Raw genomic sequence first — 15,007 nt, 5'->3', positions numbered from 1 at the left:
AAACAACCGCAATACCAAGCTAGGGGGCTCACCGAACACGCTTCATTTCACTGCTTACTGTTAAGCTAATAATGTTCTTGTGTTCTCAGCTTTAAACAGGAACTGAGAATGAGCTTCTCAAGTTAGCACATTCCATCTCCAAACTGTGATGAACTTAGGCAGCTTATCACACAGACAATCAATCAATTTCATCAACTTTGACTTAAAAATTGTTTTTTTCAGAAACCCAGTGTAGTGAGTTTATTGCAGTGATTGCTGAACTCACCAAACAGCATAAAGATAAAAAGATAAATGTTAATTAAATCCAGGCCACTGTATTTTTGTGATGGTCGTGATAGTGGCACTGACTACCTGAAACTAGTTTTTCTGATCTCTCTTCTAATCTCTCACCTACATTTGAGGAATAACAGTAAGAAGAAATAAGAAGAGCTTCTGAATAAGATGGGTATTTAAATAAACAACAATAGACATTTTAAATTAAAATCAGCATTTGTTTAAATCTCTGTGTTCCAGTGTGAGAATTTAACTTGCATCTTTTTTCCTAATGGCTTTGTATTGTCTTCAGTACCCTCGGGGGGTATACTGTAAAGACAAACCCGATATAGGGGTCAAATAATACTACTACACATTATAATGGGTGGGGGATGTGAAGGATTTCTTTCAAATACTATCTATGAAAGCTGATTTATTTTGACAACTTATTACACTATGACGTATGGTCTACACTGAGACATGGACTGCAACAGACACCGTGTTGTCTATAGTAGTTGGGGGAGTATTTAAAAACTGAATAAAAGCTACAAATACATTAAAATATTAAATAATATCGGTATGCGTAGTAAGCTTTCATCAAATCATTATAATTTTAAAGCTGCATTTTTATTGAAATGGCAGAAAATAACTCTTCAATGATAAAATCTTTGATTTAATCAATGCATTGTAAAGTTGTCCTGCCATCTACTGGTAAAGACAACAAAATACCATGTAGTTTCTCATTTTGAAAGCCAGTGTTAGTTTGACGCTTTACCTCTAATTGGTTAAGTTGTGTAGTTAGACGTGAATGCATTAACTAATAAAATGTATATATTTAAAATGGTCACATTAATACAGAACAGTGATCAGTGGTAACTTGCAAATAGCTTTGATAAATTTGTTTGGTAAATCAGTGGATAAAACACAAATTTAAGTACAGGACCTACTTTATAGTTCAGGCACCATTGTCAGTAATAACAGGTCGGGGCAGCAGAGCAGCGTAATGGTTAGAGAAGTGGAATTCCAATTCTGAAGTTACAGGTGCAGTTCCTATATGGGGCCCTGCTCATATGCTTTAGAAAACATGTCATATGTCTGACCTACTTCAGTAAATATGCAGCTGTACAGATGGGGGTTGTGTCATGGTAAAGAATGACTCTGGATAAGTGTAATCAATCCCTTAATGGTCAAAAATATATATATATATTTTTTTTAAACAGGAAGCCTTGGTAGCTTTTTGTGATTGCTGAACTATGGTGGATTTTTTGGATCTTCATCTTTTAATTTGCATTTTGTTTTCATTTACTAAGTCATACTGTATCTGAACCTTTGTGTAGTGGACCACAAAATCAGCATCTACTGTACATGTTGAATTTTCCCGTCCAGTTTGTAATGGCAGGTTTCAACACCAGGAGGCAGAAAAGTAACAGAGTGAGCAATCAGGACTGGCTAAGCTTGAGCAATATGGCCCAGTGTAATAGAACAGACCCAATGCACTAAAGGATGACACTCTAGAGAAACTTGAGTCATATGACTATTAAAGCTGAAACAACATTCAATTTATCAAAATATATATTAGAAACATATATATACTTGGTTAAAAAAATTATTACGTATGGAGTTTTATGAATGAAGGTTTGAAAGCTGGACCTAATAGTGCTGCACAATTCACTGAACAACGGTGACCATTGACCAAGGCACAGAAAGTGTGCGTACACATTTACATTTATTCATTTTGCACATGCTCGTACACAAGGAAACTGTAGAACAGTGCATACAATATACAAATATGACTTGTTGTCCAGTTTTATATAGAACAGGCCTGGACCGCAGTTGAAACAAAGTAGCATTTGTTAAAACAGTGCCTTAAGGACCTGTCTGTGCATTTTGTGCATTCAAAATGATTATTTTTAAATAGTTGAAAGAAAACAGACTCTTAATAGGAAGAACTGGCTGCAACTCGATAAATGTTCAATGCTCCCCAGCCCCCCATCCCATTGGGAGCTTGCAGTTTCTGATAAAATCCAGCATTTATTTCATTGTATTCTAGTGCTGGAATAACATGTGATGCACCATGTGTGTAATGATCTCGCCCAATGCACGCTGGGATAGGCTCCAGAAACCCTCCCCCCCCACACACACACGACCCTGCTCAGGATAAGCGTGTATAGATGATGGATGGATGGATGGATGAATAATTTTCCCTTAAGACAACTTTGAGGTTTTGATTGAACCCTAGGGGTATATGTTACTGTCTCTGATTACAAATTATGATTTTAAACACTTCCACCACACTGAACGAGAATTTTAACAATTTAGCCTTGAAAAATCAAGACCTGAAAAAAAGCATGCTAAATTGATGAATCCCGGATTTATTGCAAGGGCAAGGGTTCAAATTAGCATCTTATTTTTATTTTTGTCTCATTCCCAAGTCAACAACATAAAAATGTCTTTCCGTCTCAGTTGCATATTTGTAATCCGAATTCCACACGCATATTAAAACTTAAATCAGTTTTCCATGTGGCCTTAAGTAAAAATGATTTCACAACTCTCAGCGCCATTACATTCCTACGGATGCTAATTTAAAATTTCCCCTGGCTATGTACCAGTGTGATGCTCCAGAAATGTGCTACTCATAAGCATGATGACTTCAGAAAAAAAAATTCAGTTTTTAAAGACTTGTTGAAATCTGTGACTGTTGAGCCAGGACTGAGAGAAATAGCTGGCCAAGTCAGTAGAGGACTAGCGTGAACATCTGTGATAGATTGTTTATTTTTTAAGGAAATAAATGTTTGGAGACTCGGCGCATGCATTTACCTTAAATGCTGGAGTCCGAATCTAATGTGAATTTAATTGCTGTAAATGGAAATAAGTGTAACATTCAGGGGTAAATCCACAACAACACCTTGCATTTAAAGCAAATATGTTCATTCTGTTGTGCAAGAGTTATACATTGCAATTTAACAGTACTCACTATCTTTTCATCAGAGACAGTGCCTGAGCCCTCAGCTCTGCCAAATGTCTTATGTGCATGTCTCAGACAACTACAGGGCTAATTAGCCCACCGAATGTTGATGCTTATGGGGAGACCCATAAACTGTCCTATAGGATGTTGACTGTGGGGTGGACATCCTGTTCACACTGAGCCAATCAGAACCGGGATGATCGGGTGGCTAGTGGGTCCCGGCACACCGACTGGCCTGGCACACCAACATTTTCAAAATCTCTCCTTTGTTCTGTTCTCTGCATCTATATCTCTGTTCCTGATAAGAACAGACTTCAAGACCCCTGAAAAAGCCAGGCCTTGCCCCTGTGATGAAACTGACATTTTCAAGCTGGATCTTCACTCCTATACCCAGAATGGAAAAGGTCAAGGTTTTGGTTCTAGTGTTCCCTTGGCATCAACATGCAGCCAAAGAATGAGAATACCCATTCCAAATAGGGCAAATAATGCCACCCAGCACTGGGCCAGATGGAGATTTAAATTAACAAAGCTCATATGCACCCCTTAAAATGCAATCCTTGGGCTCCCATGGTGTTCTTTGTCTTCTACATATTTTCACTGATTTGACCTCCGTATGATCATGATCATTTTCACCTAGCAAAACATGCAGCCCTAAGTACTGAAAACGCTGCGACTGAATTGTTTATGAGTCATAGTAATTTCAGCCTCTATACAAAACTATAACCAGCATATATTTGTGGTAGCGAGAGGCAAAGACGTGTAATTCCTAGAATGGCAAGCGCAATATTTGATAGAGGGACCGCGTCATTTATAATGAATGGAAATGCGCAGAGAAAGACAAAGGAACGGAAACGGAAGGAAGTGAATGAAATGTAGAATGGCGTAATTACAGTATGGCACCTTTGAGTGCAGACGTTTGTTACAGTAGATTCGGGTGTGATTAATGCGGTATAGCTGCAGGCAGAATGTAGACTGTTCCCATCAGCGTTATTTTAGGTTCACCAGAGCAAGCTTCGCTAACCGAGTGGCTAATGAGATTTATCACCCTGTTATATAAGTCTTCGCTGCATTAAAACTAAATCACTCTATAATGCAACATTTTGCCCATTTGTGTGCATTGCTCTAAAACAAGACAGCTGTTGCCATTTATTAAAACATAACATTTGATCACACTGCCAAGTATATGCATCAGGCGGATGCTATCTGCTAACATGTCCTCAACCGGAAAAGGAAAGAACCCTTGTGTCATCATTACAGAGAAATACATCTCAACTCATCAATCCTGATGATGCGCATTCTCAGAGGAAGGGCCTCTTCAAAGGAACATCTGTGATATTTTTTCTAGGTCTTAGGCTCAAAGTGTAAACCTTCAATGATATGTCAGTGACTTAGTTGAATCAGGAGATCATTGTCTAATCTGCTTGTGTCATTTGTTGGATGGACTCCAGTTCAACCTATAAATCAGCTTCTGGTTTATAGATATCTCTGAAACAAAACTAGCAGTGGGCACCCAGAGCTTTTCAGGCCACCAAAGCCCTTTCCAGAGTCTCCAGTGTAACTGCCAACTGTCAACACCAAGCAAAGATGTCAATACCACCCATAAATTATTATACGTACTTTATATACTTGGCAAAGACTATGGAAATAATTTAATCTGATTTACACGGAATTACAGTATATATGTTAATGATTCTACTGAGGGGATCATACTTCAGAACTGTGTTTGTGTATGCAGTGTAGAATTTTAAATAATTGTTTTTAAGATACTGTTTGACAATGACAATTTGTTGGCCTCAGGAATTAATGAAGTAAGGCATGAGGAGATGGATGTATAGATGAACAGAAATGTCAATTATCATATTAATGATAATATTAAAGCGGTCCTGCATCGCTTGAAGGTATAAACAACTAAATAATACAGGTAATGTATGTATCTGTCTGTATCTGAATGAATTGCAACTGCCTGATGTACATTATGAATTCAGCAAGGCTGTATTTAGACAGCCTCTAAGATACTGAGACAAATGCTGTATTTGTGTGTTTTTCTGTTAGAGTTAGAAGCCCGGAAAGCCTGCGATTAGCCTACAAACCATAGTTCAAACCTCCCATTTGCGTCATAGCAGAAAAAAAAGTTCATATAAAAGAATGATTAATAAAGAAATGAATTACACAAATAAATGGCAAGGGAATTCTAAAGAATTGGATAGTCGGTGCAGGAAGCACTGGTAATTAACTCTAAGAGCCTTTTTAATAACATTGTGTTCTTAGCATTTTCCCTATAGCTAAAAATACAAATACATGAAGACAAAAGAAACAATGATAGCTTCAGACATTGACTGAGAAAGCCAGTTCTGAAGTCAGTGAATGAATGAAGTCAAATTTCAATGGAAAGAATTGTGACTCAAGCACTACATAGACATTTTCTTCCCAGGTAGAGCACTCTTACTGCAGTGTTTGCAATGTCCTTACGTGGTCTTCGCTGGACAGTGTCTGTTGCTGTGTTTTCTACGCTCCCTTGAATGTATGCACATGCATGCATGAGTGTACATGTGATGCTATTTTTCTAAACATCGAATGGTGACAACATCGAATCAGAAGATATTCCTTGAAGCACATGAGGAGTGTAGGGCCATAGGGCTATGACACTTTATTGGGGGGGGGGGGGGGGGGGGTGGCGGTTAGGGGGAAGGGGGGGTCTAGTGCTTGGTCACCCACCAACTGAACACACTAGTGACACAATTGAAAGATATTCACAGGAACTCTTGTAGAATCAAGGGCCAATACTACAGTATCATTCTTGTCGGTCACCCTTCGACATCCTAACACAATACTGATTACAGTACATTAGCAGACATCATTTCTTGCGTACCGTTATAGTGAGCCTATCACCCGCTAATATACACACGGCTGGTGCTACTGTTGAGTCCCAATGCTGCACTTATGCAACATGGTCAAAATGACCTCAAAACAAGGGTTACTTTGTTTTGTTTTACATAAATTGATTATCCACATGTTCCACACACATTTGGCATCCCAATAGAAAATACTGGAGGAAATTTACTTCAAGTGGTGGAAAATCCAGATGTTATGGCAGTCACAGGGGATCTGTTTGGGGAGCCTATGTTGTGTGTGGTCTAGACACTCACTGTTTAACAGCTGAAAATGTTTCCCTACAAACATGTTGCTAAAATATAGTACGGGGCCTAAGGAACTGGTATATGTTGTTCTAAATATACACACAATGATCTCAGAGACCAGTCATGTGATTTCCACCTTGTTTATGACTTATTTCTGTTCACTTGAATTCAATGCAATATGTCACAGATGAAAGGTAATTCTCCGACCCCAACATCAATTATACATCTATGGATTTGTTATACCATTGAATGTGGTTCACCAGTACCTTTGTATAATATTTGATGTTGACACATACCAAGCTTTTCATTACTCAATGCGTTAGAAAGGTTGCATCACATTCGGGACTAATGGGGTGAAGCTGAAGGACTGAAAGGAGAATTGACAGTGGGGGTTTTTAAAAAAGTGTTTTGGAAATTCACATGGTTGTTGTTACCAGTGACTTTGCAATGGATATAAATGAGCAATTGTATGTTTTGAACACTGCATTGTACATTCTGTTCCATAAGATCCACTATGATTAGGCTTACTGCAAGAGCAGCCCCGGGAAACCATATTGCATGCTCGCATGCTCTCATGTAAAATGTCCAAATGACAGAAAAAAGACATTCAAACCAGCATGGGCCACCTTAAACTGATTAAGGGGAGCCGCATTCAATGCGCTTCTTAGAGGCTTCCATCAGAAATGTTTATTTTGTGTTCCTGCAAAATGAGATTCACATGAACGTGCTGGTTATGACTAAAGCCAAATTTAATAGAATAGTTGAAGGTCATCCAGATTGCGCTTAAACAAACCAAGCCATTGTGAATACACAATTGGATGGAACATAATGCAAGATTAATATCTTCACAGCTGAAAGAAATTGCATGTATCAATCTGTCATAAGTGTTTACGATATCAATTAATAACCTAAGCCTAAGAAACGCAAAATGTAAATTCAAATCAAACATTGCTATGATGACCAAATTACAAGGAAAGCAGCCCTGAAACTTTGTTTGGTGGAACAATTGCTATTTTAATACATCTGTCAACATTCCTCCATATTTTGTTATTCTTCACAATGACATCTTATTCTTTGCTCGAAAGCAGTTCAATTAGTTTGGTATATTGTTCTTCCATGTGCGATCCATATAACTAATGTTCACTTCATATTCATATTTCATGTTCATATTTTATATTACCTCTTATATGTCTGCAGGCTATTTATAACATAAGAAGACCAAGTCAGTATTTTAAAATTGTGCTTGAACCACTTAGATCACAGTTTGTTGGTTTGAAACATTACTGCATTTACTTCATTAAATAATCTTTTCCCATTAATTGACCGAGAAAGTGAAGCACTCGACGTGTTTGGCCCCGAGAACTTGTACTCAGTAGCCTACTTCATAATGGCATGCCTTCATAAAATACGACAATTTTCTTGTTTACTGAATCGTGAACTCTTTGTCAAACCGACGTCATTTTCAAGGGTTTGCTAATAATAACTACAGTCATATCAATACATTTTATTTTTTTTTTTATTTAATAAATCCCGGATTCTATAAAAGGGGCGTTGTGTTATCCGCATCTGTACACTTGCTTGTTGCGCGCTGTAAGGAGAGGTGCCATGTCTGTGAATTTCAGAGTTCAGTTGTATTGCCTTCTTCTCATGCTCTCGGCTCTTAAGGGAGAGGGCAGATACCTACAGGTAAGAATGATCGAACCATATTCCTTTATTTTAGTTCCGTGATACTTTACCATCCAAGAAACTACAGCTAATTTCTTGTAAATCACTTAAATGTGCGCCTTTGCATGAATCGAGTTCGTCAGAGTCATGAAATACTTAATTAGAAGTCGTCATTGAAATGTTGTGGTGGCTACCTTTTGTGTCCGGAGTTCACTATTACCCAAGTGACTTAAAGTCCATGGCCTCAACCTCATAAACCGCACATTACATGCTATCTCTGGGAGATAAAGCCAGGCATTACCTGCTATTTCTGGAATATAAAGCCGCACATTACATGCTGATCTCTTTCGTTCAGCGAGTGCCACAGCGAAGCATGGAAGCTTGACCAATTTTAAATGTTTTCTTTCAGGAAAATGAAGTTACTGCAGAGGGATTATTTTCGCTTCTTAATTCGGAAGTCAAGAGAGAATCATCAACAGATTTTATTTACCGTCGACCGCTACGTAAGTATATAATTTCACTTATAGACAGCCTGTCTGTCATCTCAGGATGTAGAGTATACAACGGTATGCTAAGCATACTTTGGAGTATTTCCACCACACATTTAAGTAATTAGTGCATAACAAACATAATGACAATATCACCATTTCTGTTCAATAAATGATTGGAGGTCTAGGTACAGTACAGAATAGCTGTCACGTAGAAACCTGGAAACCCACAGCCGTGCTTGTCAACGTAAATATGATACATTTGGTGGAAAAATTGAATTGATAATAGAGATGAAATCGCTCTGCAGACGTTACAGAAGAGCTGTGTTTCAATTATTCTAACGAATTCATTAGAATATGTAAGCATCAAATAAAACTAATGTTGCTTGCTGTTGTATGCCACGTGATTGGCCGATGAAGTAAGTGTAGGCTGATGTACAGTATCTCAAAATGTCTTTAGACGTCTCTGAATTTAGTAATGAAAATTGGCAACGTGCCCATGGGCGAAATGAGGTACGTAAAACATGTTAAGAGACACATGAAATCAATGGTACTGTGGCATTACATGAATCAGACGTAGTATAATTGGATGTCAAAGATTGATCAGCTATAATGCAATGCTAACATAAGAATGTAATTGCATCACTGTCTTAATGTGAAAGACAGTGTAAAATTCTCATTTACATTTCTAACAGAGTACTGTTATCTAAAGGCAGAAACACATTTTTGCACATTACTGTGTGGTGGTACTCTAATGCTTTATACGCAATACGTGCCTGTGTATAATTCTCTGACAAAATGCATACGAGAAAGTGTGTTCATTTGCTTCAGTTGTATCACCATCTTGTGTGTGTGGGTGTGTGTGTGCATGCATGTGCATCTGTGTGTGCAGATACAGAAAAAAATCTATGTAAGTGCACTCTTAAAGAGTACATTTTATAAGGTTAGCATACATCTTTCTGATCTCATAAAACACTGTTAGTGTTGAATGTACACTGTGGATGTGTGGCCGTGTTCAGTTCAGGTAAGAGTGTATGTGTGCATGCTCATGCGTGTGTGTGTATATGTGTGCGTGTGTGTATGTGTATGTATATGTATGAATGCGTGTGTGTTTATGTGCATGCACATGCATGTGTATGTGTGCATGTGCATGCACATGCATGTGTGTGTATGTGCATGCACATGCATGTGTGTGTATATGCATGCGCATGCACACATGCATGTGTGTGTCTCAGCAGTGATGACCTGATGTAAGACGCCCCCTGTCTCTCGTCTCAGGATGCCTGGACATGCTGAGCGTGGAGGGCCAGTTCATCTTCAGCACCGACCGGCCGCAGCTCAACTGCGCCGCCTACTTCATCGCCGAGCCCGGCGAGGTCATCAGCGTGGAGTTCAGCGCCGTGGATATCGACTGCCGCAGAGGGGACTTCCTCAAGGTACACCGCCATCACCGTGGCGCCTCCGCGCCAGCGCCCCTTATATTACAGCAGGATTCAGCGGCGGTCACCGGGGTTACGCCATCAGAAAAGAGCGTTATCACATTATCAATATCATTATTACTATCACTATCACTTTATGAATATCATTATTAATGGCGTTATCACATTCTTAAGATTATTCATAATATCATTATCACAGCATTAATATCGTTTTTAATAGCATTACCACATAATTCATATCATTGGCTGTGGGCACATTTCATCATGAGTGCAGGTGCAAGGCCACAGGAAGCACCTACTATTCCGGTATAATCTGTCCCCGTACCTGTTGTATATACTGACTCCTCATCAGCTGCAGTGGCTATCAGAGATCAGGCTGTGTCTTCGATCCCCCTTCGCTCCCCGTTGTTATTAGGAATATGAAATGTATTCCTTTCACAATTGAGGAGGCTCAGCTAGCTGTAGGAGGGTTTACTTTGTCAGTAGTAATTTTGTCAGTAAGTGGGTATGGCCTGTATTTAATCTAACCGCATTGCAGTTTATACATAATTTCGACTAACTGAAAGCACATGCTGCCGTTGACAGTAATGGGTCACGGTAAATGGTAAATAAGTTAAGGACAACTTGCCAGGCGGTTGGTATGGACTTGAGAGAGGTTTTTCTTGTATCTGCGTCGCAGGTGTTTGATGGGTGGTTCCTGAAAGGGGAGAAGTTCCCCAGCAACGAGGACCACCCCCTCCCTCTGCCCGAGCGATACGTGGACTACTGCGACACGGGCATGCCCAGGAGGGTCGTCCGCTCGTCGCAGAACGTCGCCATGATCTTCTTCCGCGTCCATAGCCCAGAGAGCGGCTTTACCATCACTGTGAGGAAACTCATCAACCCCTTCCGTGAGTCAGCTGCCACTGAGGGCATGTAGTCTGAATCATTTGAACCAATTCACTCTTTTGAGCCATGTGTCATTTAGGGCCAACTCGTTGTGTTCCTTCATTACATTTATTGGATTCACTCTCACCATTCTACACACAGTAAAAGGTTCTGTGTTAAATCAATTCTGACAGAGTATATATGGTCCCAGTTTGACTCATACAGTATGTACTCTCTCAGAGTTGAATTAACACTGGGCATTTTACCGGGCAGGTCTGGAGAACGTCAGTGTTACGTTCAGGAATTCCAAAAATGCAGTTTGTTCTTTCACTGTGTGTTCTTTAACGACATGTTCTTTTACATTCTCTAGAGAGGGGTATTTTTTCTTGAGTTATTGGGAATTGAATGCTGGGCCCCACTTATGCCTGAAATGTATCCCTGATACAGTTAAAAGCAGTGCCATGCAGATTACAGTACATAACACATTAACCAAACGCTACAATTAACTGAGCAGTTTTTTTCAAAGCTCAAGAGGAAGGTGATTACACCATTTCCCTTTAAGCAGGGAATGTAGAAAATGCACTCCAGTCACCCTTCATTGATATGAGGGAAGCTGGTTAGTGCAATTTTTGCATTAAAATACTTGAATGGGGCGCAGTGTACAAAACATTATGTCAAAGCACTTGGTCTGAATTAGTCAGGTGTGTCTTGCAGTGTTCCCTGCTGTGTGAGCAACTCAAATACACAGTACACGCAATATAAAGGGTGTATATAACTGCTTAGCATTGTAAACTACTGATAAGATTTTAACCCTTTCAAGAGTAGGTTTTTTGGAATGTTTCTTTAAAATTCAGTCAGTCAGCATTCTAGAACTCCATTGTTTTCAATCACCAGTAGTGATTGTGACATCAGCATTAGAATGTTCAATTCTAATTGTAAGAACATTCCAATCATATGTTTGTGATCTTACACCTTTAAAGGGTTAAATAATATTAGCGCGTAGCCGCAGTGTGATGACTTACCTTCACGCCTGCCTTTCACCAGCCTGCAACATCATCTCTCAGACCCGGGAAGGCAGCTTCACGATGGTGATCCCTCACCAGCGCACCAACTGCAGCTTCTCCATCATATATCCGGTGGAAATCCAGATCGAGGAGCTGAGCTTGGGGCGGCTGGGTTCCAATGACGCACCAGTGAAGGTCAGGATCAGCGGGGATTAGCCAGTAGTGCTCATTTCCGAGATGGATCATTGGCGGTCTGCATCTGCTCCGGAAAGGATCAGACTGATATTGAGTTAGTCATAAACTGGGGTTCTGACTAAGGAAGGGCATTGCGGAGATAGACATCACTCAACACAGCAGCATGTTCAATGTGAAATCAACTGTGATATAGAACTTTAAACTCTAATAGAGTATTTGTGGATCCCCACTGGACTCCTATAAACTCTTTTAGAGTTCATTCAACACTGGGAATCTTGTGCCACCACCATGAAACAGCAGCTTTACAGTGAGATAGCAGTGGTTAAGCAGTAGGACTTTTGGGAAGGAATTCATGCATTCAGATCTTGGGCCTTGTTGTGGAAGATAAAATGACATGTTATAGTGAGAGGACAGTGTAAGTGTATCATATATCAGATTGAGTAGCTTGTTACTTGCCCACAGTACAGTTGTTACCACAATGATTTATTGTGAAAGCACTCAACTTTCCAAATGGTACTTGGAAACACTTTCACGTTATTTGTATATAATTACTCCTTTCAAGTATAATTACTCCTTTTATAAACCCAAGATAAGAGAATATTAGATAAATGAATTGAGCAAAGCCATTCAAATAAATAAAAGAGAACATGTTGTGCTAATCAAACCACTACGTATTTATCTTGTCCTAGCCACGCTCCTCATTAAGTTTGAGCTGTTGATCAAATGCTGATCTGGACTTAACATATCTTGGACAGCACTTTGCTATTAATCCTTTGTGAAAGGAGCATCTTGTTGAAGATTTGGATACTCATAAGACAGTCCTCAAGGGATGTGACAGAAATCGCAGTGAACTTGATGAGAAGGCTTTGATTTGTCATGGGGTAGTATAACAGAGACTCTCTGTAGCAGAATGGAATTCTTCAGTGCTGTCGGATTCTATGGATAGTTTATGTTCCTCCAGTGCAGTTTGGATTATACCTGTTGCCCCCTCTCTCTCCAGCGGTCAGTCCCTGGGTGTGGCGGGACGGGGGACTTCGTGGAGCTCCTGGGCGGGAACGGCGTGGACACCGCTAAGATGTTTCCCGTGGCCGATATCTGCTATTCCCTAAAAGGGCCTGGTGGGTATAATGGCAGCTGCTGGATTAAACCGAAAAAAAATTTTAATCACCAGACACCAACATCACAACACATTTGCGTGGATATTTACCACACCCATGGGTTAAACTCATGAGTGTTGAGCTTTCTGTGTCAAACCCAAGTACATGCATTTCTCATAGCTTCTTCGCCCGTATCAGTTTCTAATGTTCAGTTCGAAACTGCCCTTGGTTCGAAGCTAGCTGAGTCACTGTTTTGACGCCACCTTTTGGTCCTCATTCCGCATGCGTCTCTGTGTACTTGCAGCCCAGCTGAAGGTCGGATGCGATAACGCCGTCATGAGGCTGGTTTCCAGCGGGAAATTCATCAACCGCGTCACTTTCCAGTACCGCCCACTGGACCACCACGAACTACAGAAGCTCAAAGGAAACGATGTGGAGGATTTCTGTTTCATTGAATGAGTCCCAGAATCATTTGCTGCAAGAAAACAGTTGCTGAATTCCACACAGCCAGGTGAATGAAGCAGAAAGAATTCCCGTTGTTGTTGTGACGTCATTTTTGTTAGAAATTTAGATGCAATTACGCATTTAAAATCCCCTCTCCTCAGAACAGATACTGTGTAATTTAATCTTTTTTGTTTGATCTTTGCCAGGCTTATACGAATAATGTCCTTGGCTATTATTTCTTTTCATTTTAATGGCATCTCAGAATTATGCAAATGAAATAAAAATATTAATGTTTATTCATTATTAAAGCACCGTATATTAAGTTGTATTTGAAGTTGCTAAGTATTCTGGAATATATACATTTTAAAGTTAAACCTGATTCAACCACTATGAAAAACAGTGTACTTTGACTTTAAAGCACAGGTCCAACTAAACCCACAATATATATCTACAGTACTTAAACAATCAATGGATGGGGATAACTGAAAATGAAATTCAAATTCAAAGTATTTATTTTGTCACGTAAAATATATATATTTTTTGTCTGAGAAGTTCAATAAATGTGCATGTGTGCTTCATACCTTTCTGTTTGTATGAATGAAGGGAAGGGAAATGCAGTATGTTACCTATGTATTTATTTGTATTAAATGTATTAAATGTATTTGTAATAAAAATGGGCTGCATGTCAACATCACTGAAAGCTGATAATCTGTGGAAAACAATTGTTTATGAAAGCAGTGTTGCTATGATTCATTCTGAATATTTTAGTGTTTATAATCCTCTGGCCAACACAATGAGAAACACTTTATTGAATCCCCTGGCTGTTGGCACACCGAACTAATATGTCTTGAGGGTGTCTATTCCCTCAGTCCATTACACTGTTCATTTCTGCTTTATTTCTTGTAAAGAAATGTCTACCACTCACACACAATTTGCTGTGAAAACGGCAGTTAAACAGAAATGCCTATCAAGCTGGCAACAAAAAAACTAATCTCTGGTTAAACTGATTCGGTAATGTTCGTCCAACAGAAAATGGGGAACATTCTATAAATAAAATTAACTACTTTTCTTCCTATGTTCCCATTTTTTGTCTAATTTCATCGTTTTTTTGCACAATATGAGGATACCGTGGGGCCATAAGGCATTGATTTAAAAAAAAAATGAACGTACGTGAGGAAAATCCAAACAAAATGGATGGCAGAAGACCAGGCCACTGCAGGAGGTCTTGACAGACAGTGGTCGTTTTGTAGCTGCCATTCCCAGCATTTGAAATGCAACGTCGTGAGCGAAAGACACAAATCTTTTTGAGCCGTGGCTTAACGAGAGGCTCGGTGGGTGGAATGGGCGCGTAATCGAATCAGTTCCAGTGTTAATGAATCTCCCCGGGATTTCCATGCACGCATCTGCTGTGCATACAGCCGTGGTGTGGCCGACAAGCTGAATCCACAGGCGAA

At 39.6% G+C, this 15,007-nt stretch overlaps 1 protein-coding gene across 1 annotated transcript; it reads left to right on the top strand.

Annotated features, from left to right (window-relative positions):
* Positions 1–7,874: 7,874 nt before the first annotated feature.
* Positions 7,875–14,247, top strand: LOC118237295 (corticotropin-releasing factor-binding protein-like). The gene is made up of 7 exons (XM_035435856.1): positions 7,875–8,040; positions 8,429–8,522; positions 9,786–9,943; positions 10,626–10,836; positions 11,858–12,012; positions 13,013–13,130; positions 13,414–14,247. Exons 1-7 carry the CDS (start codon positions 7,960–7,962, stop codon positions 13,566–13,568), a joined length of 972 nt encoding a protein of 323 aa, XP_035291747.1. The 5' UTR covers positions 7,875–7,959; the 3' UTR covers positions 13,569–14,247.
* The last annotated feature ends 760 nt before the right edge of the window (positions 14,248–15,007 follow it).

The sequence above is a fragment of the Anguilla anguilla genome, chromosome 10, assembly GCF_013347855.1.
Source record: "Anguilla anguilla isolate fAngAng1 chromosome 10, fAngAng1.pri, whole genome shotgun sequence".
Classification (NCBI taxonomy): domain Eukaryota; kingdom Metazoa; phylum Chordata; class Actinopteri; order Anguilliformes; family Anguillidae; genus Anguilla; species Anguilla anguilla.
Note: the sequence above shows the minus strand (reverse complement) of the source record. Positions and strands in the feature narration are given on the sequence as shown.